The sequence below is a fragment of the Amblyomma americanum genome, chromosome 1 (assembly GCF_052857255.1).
Source record: "Amblyomma americanum isolate KBUSLIRL-KWMA chromosome 1, ASM5285725v1, whole genome shotgun sequence".
Taxonomy (NCBI): Eukaryota; Metazoa; Arthropoda; class Arachnida; order Ixodida; family Ixodidae; genus Amblyomma; species Amblyomma americanum.
This window is the reverse complement of record NC_135497.1, coordinates 187,170,905-187,182,956: the sequence shown is the minus strand read 5'-3', so window position 1 is coordinate 187,182,956 and position 12,052 is coordinate 187,170,905. Positions and strand designations below refer to the sequence as shown.

The 12,052-nt window shown below is 42.8% G+C and overlaps 1 protein-coding gene across 3 annotated transcripts in view; it reads left to right on the top strand.

The window, feature by feature from the left end:
- Nak (Numb-associated kinase) overlaps nucleotides 1-12,052 on the top strand; it is a 99,654-nt gene that overhangs the window by 17,001 nt on the left and 70,601 nt on the right. For all 3 annotated transcript variants that reach the window (XM_077648056.1, XM_077648055.1, XM_077648054.1), the window contains exons 5-6: nucleotides 737-858; nucleotides 7,758-7,839. In XM_077648056.1, the coding sequence (XP_077504182.1) occupies nucleotides 737-858; nucleotides 7,758-7,839 (204 nt within the window). The remainder of the gene's footprint in view (nucleotides 1-736; nucleotides 859-7,757; nucleotides 7,840-12,052) is intronic.

Sequence of the window (12,052 nt, the reverse complement as noted above, 5' to 3'; positions counted from 1 at the left end):
TATTTGTTAAGTAAAGAGCTCTAGATGAGCATCGCAATGTTCCTTCCCCCAGAGGTGATGGGCTGGGGACAACTGGGGAGGAATCTGCCGTATTGTCACCATTTAGCTTGCACTATATATTTACCTCGAGAGTAAAATGTTCTCGCAGATGTGTCCAGCTGTGTACTCTGTGTTGATATTAAGGAGCTTTTGTCTTTGGCCTGCTGTGTGCATTTTCCTGTCATGTCAGCTACACACACTGATCTTTTGTGACCACTTGCCCTGAGCATGAGAGAAATCTCCGAAATCGCATGATGTGCAGTGCTCGTTGCTTTCAGTCTGACACCAGTGTGCTTGCAGCAGCACTAGCACTGCACAATGACTTTTGAATAAGCAGATATGCTGTGAAATGGCTTGCAAGTAGTGCTACTGTGGTTTGAAAGTGCCTGTATCTCTCCTGCTCTGTATTGTCATGTTTAGATACTCTTGTGACAAGGCAAGCAAAAGTAGTGACAAAACCACTTTTGATCCCTGGTAATTGATTGCTAGCTGCCATTGCACATTCCACATGCTAGGAGGGACGAAATGGGAACAGCTTCCTCGTGGAAAAATAGGACACAAGTCTCCTAACGATATCTCCTGTGATCTTTATATTAATGCTTGAGCTTTTTGTACCAAAATAACCTGAATCTTATAGATGGGATAGTTTTCACTATGGTGTATGCCCATTGTATTGATGTTTTTCCTGGTGTTTCAGGTGGAAAACATTCTGATCAGTGATTCTGGCCATTATGTGCTGTGCGACTTTGGCAGTGCCACAGCCAAGAGTCTCAACCCGCAGACTCAGGGTGTGGCAGTTGTTGAGGAGGAGATCCTCAAGTGAGCATGCTTTTATTGGTACCGTTTAGTTTTGCTTGTTTGCTTAACTTGTGAATACTTTTGTGTACTAACACAAAAGGCTCGTTAATTTTCTGATGTGGAAAATCAGCAAGGTAAACATAATCAATGTTGTAGTCCATTCTGTATTCACTGACTCATCTCGCATCTAGGCTTTGCTTTGGTTAGGTTAACTTTAAGGTAAACTACCGCCACTGACAAACTGTATTTGAATCTTGTACTGTGTGAAATATTGCTGCAATACATACAAGTTAACTTATGGCCAGACCAGCCATAGTTTTGACTTTTATTGTGGTTGCCTTCCGCTTTTAGCCCAGTAACTACAGCACTGGGCTCTGAAGACTCTGGGTTCGATATAAGTGAATGTAATAAAACCTCTGTTCTTTTTTTTTAATATGTATTAATCATAACTGTACTAAAATTGCCCAGGTAGGTGAGGCAAAGGCTTGAATATTTCTAGCCTCTCTTAATCTCATTTTTCCATATCAGCCATTGCCATTTTGGTAATATGCAGTGTGTTTCACCCGTTTAAAACTCACAAATTAATAGACAAACGCACATGTGGAAAACACAAAGGGCTATATTTACAAAGGAAACTTTCAAGGCTAGAATACATAATGACAAAAGTCTCGCATATCACTCGTGCATTTGCACACTCTAGCACTGCACCCACACTTTCTCCTCGTCGCTTGTCCTGTCCACAATGCTGGTTTCCTTGTTTCTTACAGTATCTTTGAAAGCTGTGTACTTGCCGTAAACATCCATACGCAGAAGAAACACACACAGAGGCATGGACACGTGCAGAGCCTCTTTCCAAGAAATGCCGAGAGCCTCTCAGCTCAGTGCTTTTCGAAAATGCCATTCTTGTCGCCGCTGCAGCCCAAGCAATTTTTGGGCCTGCACAAAGCCAAAACCAAAACCACGTGACCAGAAAAAGTGCTAGCCATGTCTACAAGCAGGCATCCCACATCGGCGCTCCTGTCGCATACCCTCCGTCTGCTTGCTGCTCCAATTACGACGCTGCGAAAAGAGCACGTGACACCTGCGCTGATATAGGATGCTCGCTTTTAGGTGTGGCTAGTGCTCTTTCTGGCTGCACGGTTTCACTTTCGCCCGTGTGTGGCCCCAAAATTGCTTACACTGCAGTGGCAACGAGAATGGCATTTTTGAAAATCTAGAAACTGATATGGATATTACTTATGGTAGGCTACAAGCCTTTTAATAAATAAGGAGCCTAACAGTAATAGTTGAAAAGTTAACTATTCAATATTAGTTAACCAGCCTGCTAGTTGGCACATCTTAGGTTATAGGCACCGTGCGCATCTAACTCCGGAGCAACATGCACGCCATTAGCGGCGCGTGTGTCCAGAGTGAGAAGGCGGCGTGAACTCGCCGGTGCGGCAGTGAGCGAAGCAGAATTTTGCGGCACGCCGGTGAGGTTATTTCAAGCACCAATGAACTTTGTAAAGAGTACAAGAAATTGTTGTGTTGTTGGCTGCTTAGGTCTTACTGGAATTCACTTGGGACCAAGTTTTACGTACAGCTTCCCGACCGAAAAGCGGCACGGAAACGTCCTTTTCGTTCTAGACCGCAAGTCGAGCCATTTCTCGCATTGAGATTCCGTATCGCACAGCTGGTCCTGTGAAATATCTTGTGAAGATAAGAGATATTGCTCTGTCTTCTAAATTTAGGGTCGGCAGGAAAGTACCGTGTGTGTCTGAAAAAAAAAAGACATTCTCTACGACGCTCTGTAATGAATCGTAATGAAGCCCGTCTACCGAGCACAGTATGTGTGCCTTGCCGTGCGGCTGCTGAAAAACAAATGCTTTCTAATTTTGCCCTTTTTTCCAAGTAGTGCATGCTTTTGTGAATGTAGTTTACATTTTCAGCTTTAAAATAAAAGTGAAAGGGGGGAGCAGGATGTTTGTAGTTGTGGTGCATCATGCTACTGACCATTACGTCAGATCATACCACAGTAATATCTGATTAGTTCTTAGTTTAAGACTGCCCACCTTTGTTCCAGTTATGCGTGGAATCCTTTCATCTTTCCAATAACTTTTGTTCTTCTGGGTGCTTGTGGAGAGCTCGGCCAGCTTCTCTAGAGCTACTGTGACATGTTTTTGATATATTTCTGCTTCTGTATCTGAGAGACTGAGACATAATCAGCAGATATATTTTCATGCATATCAGCATTCAAATCCAACTTCCCCCAATAAACTAATGTTGAATTCCAGTGGCAGATCGAGAGCGCTCCGCCGGTTCACAAACGGAGCGCGTAGTTCAGGCGGAGATCACTCCCTCCCATTTTGCCAATGAAATGCATGCGCTCCTGCGGGGGCACTTCAGCGCAAGAATAGCTCCAAGTTCAGGCAACATGGCGGTGCCCTTCGAAGCGCGGCCTCTCGCTTCACCAGCGATTCGTCCTTGCCGCCACTCTGTCTCTCGCGTTCACGGCAAACAAAAGGCGCACGAAGCTTTCGCTTTGTGTGATGATGCCCGCACCACAAAATTCTAGTGATGAAACGCGCCAAATTTTCAGATTGCTTCCTTATTTACAGAGCTGCTAGGCTTAGAGAGTACGCGTCGTTTGACGTCAAAAAGCGCGGGAGGTTCAAACAAGTCAACGATTTTGGTCTAAAAAGCGGTCACAAAGAATTGACCGCGATGGAATTGACATCCTGTTAAGAAAATTATTTGTTTTAACTTGTGCGGACGCGAATAAAACGAAAAATAGTTACATTTGGGAGAATTCAACTGAAAAAAAAATTCAAAAATACTGCTTGTACGTTGCCCGGATCACCGCGTAGCGATGACAGGAAGTTCGCGTATGCGACAGAACGGATGCAGCTGGTCATGACCGGAAGCAGACGCGGGAAAGTAAAACGTCACGCAGGGTTCCGGTCAAATCTGCTGATTTCGGCGGAGCAAATATCGCTGCTCCACGGAGCGATCCGGGATCGACGTCTGATCCCGATCTGCCATTGGAACAGACAACTCGCACTCCCATTTCGCCATTGGAATACGATTGCTCCCAACAGAGCAGAAAAACTTGATCCGGATCTGCCATTGGAATTCAACATAAATGTACACAAATCTTGCGAGAAAATCCAGTTTTTTTTGTTTTTGTTTCTTTCAGTATCAAAATTGCGCCGTTTGGCACTGTTTCATAGCTGGGAAGTTCAGGTCACGATTGCTTGTCTCATTCAAACAGTTCCAGCTGTGTCTAGCCTGCACAGTTTTCATCTATTAAAATGGTCTTTTAGGCCATATGGAATAAGTATAAGCATAACACAAACAAAAGTCTCTGAGCTGGCCCGCGCAGGTGCATCTCGTATAGCGCTTCCCACACGCTTTCTCTTGCGAGGTAATGTTTTATTTTTAAGCGTTCAATTGTGTGCACTCACCTCACTGTGGTGACAGAGATGCATTAGTAGCAGCAATAAAATTCAAGACTTGCGTAAGCATGTGGAACAGCATTTGAGAAAATTTCTGAAACTCAAGTTGTCTGGCACTCTTGTGAAAGCATGCTTTCATCACCTTCAGATGTGATCACCACTGTTGTGAATGATTTAAAGCATAATGAAAATTTTCATACAGAGCTTTAACTAACCGCCGTAGCCAAAGGCTCAACTCAGTTGAGCATTGTTTATACACTCAGCAAAATATTGCTGCTGAAATCACTCCGATGATTGTCATTCAGATGTAACATTTATGATCCCATCACAGAGCTGTGTGCAGCAGAACCGGTACGGAAGCACTAATCTGGGTGCGTATAGTCGAAGTCGCATTTGGGCATACTTCCTCTGCCAGCGCTGCTCTCCAGGCATTATGAGGGAATGTAGAAGGGATGGTACTGTTTGCATTGTGTAGCCCGAGCTGCTGCTTCTGGTTCATTTTGCCAGCAGTGAACAACCTGGGGCCCCTTCAATAGCGATCTTTGATGTCATTCTGCTAGTGGCATTGTCCAAGCTAAAATCATTGAAAAGAGACTATTTACTACCTGAAGGCGTTAGTTTCAAGTTTGTCATTCTTGCTTTTCTTTAGATTTTTTCATATATCGTTATGTTTTGCTGTGGATAAACATGACTTTTTGCGAAATCTTCCATTTGCTCAGTTCAGGGTGTTTTGGAAAGAGTGCTAAAATGATTGCATATTGGTCCAGAGTGTTAATTTTTTTTTGTTTCACAAAGATCATAGTGAACATTCTAACTTGCTGGCTGTAAAGGTCAGAATTCTGCTACTTTTTTTTTTATGTGCTACAGATGCTGAAATTTTGCTACGAAATGCAATTTTTTCTACTACAAAAAGTCATTTTTCCTGCTATAAAACCTGAAATTTCTACATATTTCAATTTCTTCTGCTACAACAGCTGCTTCAAAAAGCCTATTGTCCATTCAATTGCTGATTTTATTAGTTTTTACTTCTGTGTGTGTTACAGATTAGTTTTTCTACTGTGAAAAAAAGCCTGTGAAATATGAAAAAATCCCACGTCGCCATGCGCTCACGCATTGCAGCAGCAGGGCTTTGAAACATGGAGTTCGTGAATTCAGCCACGCCCGCCGGAGCCGGGAATGTTGCAGGGTGAAAACAACCGAGTGGGTGCTGGTAGCAAAATTGAAAGTAACAGCTGTGACCCTGGCCATGTTCACTGCAGAAAACAGTGGCCACGCTGGTTTCTCCTAGCACTATGCAGGCTAAAACACTAAGCAGCGTTTCTAGTCACGTCATGTGGCTTCATTGCATTTGGAGTCTTTGTGTTCCGATGCATTGCGTTGCTTCTGAAATTGATGTTCTTTCTCTGGTCGAACAGATGAAACGTCCATTCGACAACTAGGAACACTGCTTAGTGCTTTGGCCTGCGTATCGCTACCGGAAAGTAGCGAGACTACTGATTTCTGCACTGAACGCGGCCATAGCGTTCAGTTACTTTCGATCATAACTTTTATTTACAAATCGTTACTTTTTATCATAATTGTAATAGCGCTCAGGAGTTACTTTCAATTTGGCTGGACGCTTTTTGGCTGCAAGCGTCCACTTCATTGTTTTTGCACTGTAACATTCGCAGAACTATTGAACATGTCTGTGCTCATGAATTGCACATTTTAGAGCACTGCTACTGTGGTGCGCAGTGCCCTGGTGACATGGGGTCTTATATTTTTTGGGCTTTCTTTTCATGGTGGAAAAAAAACTAATCTGCAGCACACAACAAAATACTGATGGATTAGGCATTTTTTGTGACGCTCTAGAATTTGCCATTGGAATTTCTGCTGGAAACGCAAAAACTGAGAAGGTAATTTTTTCAGTTTCTTTAATTGTTCAGTTGAGCAAAATATAAAAATACTGGCTTGCTTTATGCAGTGGTCAAGAGAATTGTTGAAGTTGCCTCCACCTATTGTGGCTTAGCATATTTTAAATCTGACTAAACTTAGCTGGTACACCTGGTATATTTATCTATGCAGCAGAGTACATTGATATACGAATTCCAGTGTTGGCGGTAACGCGTTACAAGTAACGGCGATACCGGTAACATGTTCCTTTTTTGGTAACTTAGTAACGTACTCGTTACCATTTGGGAACTGTAACGAGTAACGTAGTTACGTTGACATTTTTCGGTAACGTGAGGTGTCACGTTACTAGTTACTTTTTGTTCCAGTTGTCCCCCACTCTGCCCCCTTTCTTTAGAAAAAGAAACGCAGAGAATCTAAATTGATGCTGCAAATAAACAAACAGGTGCCCTCGGTGACCTCTGTTGCGGCTCGCATGCATGCCAGAAAACACCTGCTATTGACGACGCACCCAACCAAAAAAAAAAACACAGAATACCCGTAAAGCGCGTAACGCGTGCACGAACACTCATTCACACACTTGCTTTCACCTACCTCCCCTTCCCGAACCACTCACACACACAACTCTCTACAGAATGGAAGCATGCCGAGCATTTTTGAACATTTTTCAGAATTACTGTAAATTTATTGAGAGTTCAGTGGTGTTTTCTTTTTGAAGTTAGAATTGATCGTGAAGTGTAATTTTGTGCTTAATGTCACATTTATAAAATGGCTTCACCATGTGCCACAGAGTTAGAATCTATCACTTGCAAATCTACAGGCAACTTTAGGCCACTATAACATTGCTAGGCTCCTGCACATTTATGCAAAGTATTCTCGTTAAATCAGGATTTCGCAAAAAATTGTTGGGCTAGAAGTTTTATGTGTAATATGAGCTTTATGAAATTGTTATCGTGCGTTCTTAAGGCGCAGACGCACTAAAATTTATGGCCATGGAGTAACGGCAAAGTAACGTGCGGTACTTTTTTTTCGGTAACAGTAAAGCGTTACTTTTTTTTTGCAGGTAACGTAGGGGCGTAACACGTTCCTTTTTTCTTAGCGTAACGAGTAACGTGTTTAGTTACTTTTTTCCGGTAACGGCTACAACACTGACGAATTCTCTTGCTTTTAATGGGAACAAGAACCGACAAAAGCATTTTTTCTCTCTAGTTCAAGCTTTGTTGCGGGAGAACACATGTGCACTGACAACTTTTGGTTTGGTTTATGTGGGTTTAACATCCCAAAGAGACTCAGCCTATGAGGAACGCCGTAGTGAAGGGCTCCGGAAATTTCAACCACCTGGGGTTCCTTAACGTGCACTGACATCGCATAGTGCATGGGTCTCTAAAATTTCGCCTCCATCGAAATTTCACCGCCACGGCCAGGATCGAACCCGCATCTTTTTTAAAGCCACCGCAGCTTTAATCTTAACCTAGAGGGAGGTTTTCACTTGGTAAATTGTTGCTCATGGAAACATTGCCAGTATGTCACAGCATGTTTGGTTTATAACTAGTGCTAACTGTAACCTCCATGTCTGTCATCTTGCTTGGCTTTCAGGTATACAACGCTAGCTTACCGTGCGCCTGAGATGGTGGAGCTCTATAGTGGGAAACTCATCACGACAAAAGCAGACATTTGGGTAAGAATTTTCCGCCATTTTCTTGTTCTGTTGTATTTCAGGTGAAGATGTGCAAATATCTTGTTTGTTGTCAACTTGATCGAAGAATTTTAAGGTAAACACTTTGAAGTTTGGAGGTGTGCAGGAAATGCATGTTACCGGTAGGGTAACAAGGTCATCTTTTCAGCTACAGTAGCACATGCCTAGTATGCTCTGAACGTATGGCATGTGCAGGGGAACACAGACATTCTCCGTTGTAGCTGTTAGCTTCCACTAGCGTGCACTTGGGTTTCCAACACTTTCATTCTAAAATTTAAGTGGGTGCCATGCTAAGGCTAGCTGAAAGCTTAGCTCACTGATTTATCACATTAGCACATTCTTATTATTTAAAGTGCTCAACTATGCATTCCTTTAGCCTTTAGCACACATACCCATGCCTTCACACTTTCATAGTGACCATGTTAAAGAACCCCAGGTCGTCAATATTAATCAAGAGCCCTCCACTATGTTGTCCGTTGTAGCCTGGGTGCAGCTTTTGGACATTATATCCACTTATCATTATTTCACACTTGCAGTTACTGTGGCAACTGCTCATTTGGGAAAGTTCTATTATTCGTTTCATTTCATCATTATTATTAGTTTAAGCACAGCTGAGCTGGGCGTATGAAGCAGTTCACTCTTCACCAGGGATACTTTCATTGTTAAAGTGGTTCGTTTCTTCATTTATGGTGCATGATGACTTAGCATATCTTGTCCTGCTCACTCATGTGTGGACTCATTTTGCTTCACTCACGCTCACGCACTCGCCAACACTTCTGAGTGAGTGAGGAAGTGGAGGAGAAAAATGGGTAGCCACCTTTCATGGTGCTGAGGCATGTAGCTTTGTTTTTTTTTGCAAAAGGCTCCCCTCTTCTCTTTCATGTTGCGTTTTAAGCATTTCGCTGCTGAAAGTAGCATCTTCAGGCTGATCCATGCACATACTGCAAAATTGCACTCTCCATGATATTGCATGCTGCACACATGTAGCTGCCATTGGTGTGAATGTCCAGGCGTGAGTGTAATTGGAGAGGGCTGCACCCCACCAGTGGTGGTGGTGGTGGCAGAAACTTTTTTTTTCATTTCACTTTGTCGCTTAATGCACGTAACTTTGGTACAATGACTCTCAAGAAATACTTGGCATAGCAGCACAATTAATATTGTAACAAGGCGTAAAGTTGGGTGCTGTGGTCAGATTTCGTCAGTAACAGTATGATAAAAAACAGAACAGAAAAAGCCGTAAGTGCTATTTTAATCTGAAAAATTATTTCCGAACTGGCTCTGCACCTTTTTTCTGGACCTGCTCAACCCCCCCCCCCGCCAGACAAAATATACAAAAAAAAGGTAATTTCGGAGGACACTATACTTGGAGCCTTTGTTTTTGGATTAAAATTTTTTTTCCTGAGTTTGGGGTAAAAATAAGGTTTTTTTTTTGTTCAGAAATTTGGTACATATTTGGTTATTCGAGAAAATGTTGCATAGTTTAGGCTTTTTTGGGTTATTTTTAATACAAAAGAAAAACAGCCTATTACAGTTCATGTTATTGCAGGACATAAAAGGTTCCATCTGTTCATTACTGTTTTCATAATCCAGAATGCAGGTTGCTTCAGGAAACTGTTTATCGAATCAGATTTTTTTTTCTCTGTAATTGTTTTGTCTCGTGCATTACCACTCTCGGACACAGCACTTCAGAATTGACAGGTTGCTTCAGGAAACTGTTTCCTGAAGCAGCCTGTTTATTGAATGAGATTTTTTTTTCTCTTTAAATATTTTGTCTCATGCATTACCATCCTCGTGCACAGCACACAGCACTTACGCGTCTGTGCTAGACCTGCCTGCCTTTGTTTATAAACTGCAATAATGTTCAAGATCGCAGCAGCCATTTTAAGTGCACAAAAGCCTTGGAATGATTGCAAGAAGACATCTGGTCAGTGCATGTGTTTTGGCTTCTCGCTTCGACAGCATACTTTAACATATCGTCGAAATAAGCCATACCATAAATAACATATAAGTTGTCTTAAATTGCCAACAATTAATTGAAAACACTCCTTGAATGAGCACAAGATGTACGCTGCCTTCACCTTTGTACACTGGCAAACCATAAGGCACATTTTCAGGTAAATATCGGGTTTAACCGAATTTCTGTTAAATCTGATCAAGGGGAAAGAATCGGATCAAACTGGGTTTTACCTGAATACAAAAAGCCCTAACTATGCAGTGCAGTAGCTAGAATGAGAGAGAGCTTGATTGGATGGTGCCCTTTCAAATGTCCTTCGACCTTTTTTATGCGACGGTTCTGTGTGTATTGCTGTTCTATGAATAAACTTCCAGTTGGAGGTCAGCACTTGTGGTGTCCCTCTTTTGTTCTCACACTTGTTTTTTTTACCACTGTTGCCAGTGTTGTGCTGTAGGCTTCATTGCATTGACAGACCTCATTCTTCCACAGTGGTGTATGAATATAAACTGCTTTGTCTGCATTAAATGTTCACGTATGCATACTTTTGCATCTTTAGTGCCATTAGTTTAATTTTAGTAACAAGGAATGACTGTAAATCATCTTAGTACAGAATATCATTTTAGAGAGAAAGCCATGTGGCTACTCTAATCAATATTTGATAGACTATCATTAGCATGCCTGAAGTGAACATTGCATTTGTACCCAGAACCGAACATTGAAACATTGCATTGACTGTCTCTCTCATGACGCATGGTTGGGACAATTAAAAACTGTGAACTCTTGTTGAGCTGGTTATACAAAATGGAGAGAGAGAGTGAATAAATTTTATCAAGTGCTTAGCTCCCTGTCTGGGGCTTTTCAGTAATGTGGTCATCTACCAGGTCTTGTCCAGCACATTACGGATGTGCTGGACAGGAGCCTGAAGATTGGGAATGCAGGGTTAGGTTTGTGGAGCGAGCCAGTCATTGAGGGAGGTAGGATGAAGGTCGTGGGCGAGACTGCGCTGTCTTGTTCCCCGGTACGCCTCTATGGCCAGGTATCCACTGAATGAGGGAGGATTTGGACATGTTGGTTTTGTTGCATATGTTGACGGTGGACGTGATGTGAATACAGACATATTTGCTCTTGCTGGAAGGCCTAGCATGCATTTTGACTGTCCGCCTGTACTAGACCCTTGTGTTGCTGTAATGGGAGCGTAATGGTCTCCATGATGGCCATTGATTAACTGTCTTTAGTAGAGGGTACGTCCAGGCATTGATTCGCTTTGTCGGTTTTTAGATACTGCGGTCGTACGAATCAATTCTCCCCTTTGGTTGGCATCCCTGTAATAAATGCAGGTGTTGGGTAGTGAGTTTTCAGTTCGCTGTAGCAGTACACCTTTCTGCACTCTTTGCAAGTTGTCAAAGTTCATGTGTGCAGGTGTGGGGTCCACAACAATACTGGGGATGTGTTCCCACAGAGGAGGTGGATTTGATATTATGGACGGTTGATGTGTGGTGGCAGCATTTAAGTGGCGGAGAAGGTGTCTGCCTTGACGTGAGAGCGTCAGACTCTCACGTGATGGCGTGTCAAGCCATCATGCCGCGTTCCTGCAGTATGTCAGTGGCCCGTGGCTTCTACCAGGTGGTTGGGTGTAAAGCCAGGGACTCCTACTGTGAGGGTGCGTGATTTTTCTGAGGATGGTGTCAGCTCTTGTTTGGGTGGTGTTCAGGTGCATGTAAGGGTACTCGTACAGGATTCTGGAGTATACCAAAGCTTCTATTACGTTTCAGTTGCTTCTCCTTAACTGCCCTATTTTTTGGGGGTTATTCTTTGCAGAATATACAGTATTTGTGATAACTGGGGTATTTTGCTCATTTTGGCAGTCTTCTTGGAGTTAGAAACCGAGCACTCTTAGGCTCTTGGTTCTGGGCAAGGGAATGTAGTTGATGTACATGACTATGAATGATCGTAGATCTACTTTCGTTTTTTGAATTCGTTCACCACTACCAGATACTCGACTTCCCCAGAGACAATGTAATCCCTGTTCCTGAACACATTCATCGGTAGTGTTCAGACCGCCTTGTAGGGTATTCTCCTGCTCATCGGGGGAACCCTTGTTGCACCAGGTAGTGATATGTTCGGTATGGATGTTGTGCTGGAGATGAGGTATTTGATTCAACTTTCCAGGATGTTCACACGTTGTTCACATGTTGAAAAGCTTGTTGGGGGGGGGGGGGTGATTGAACCTTAAGGTACGCC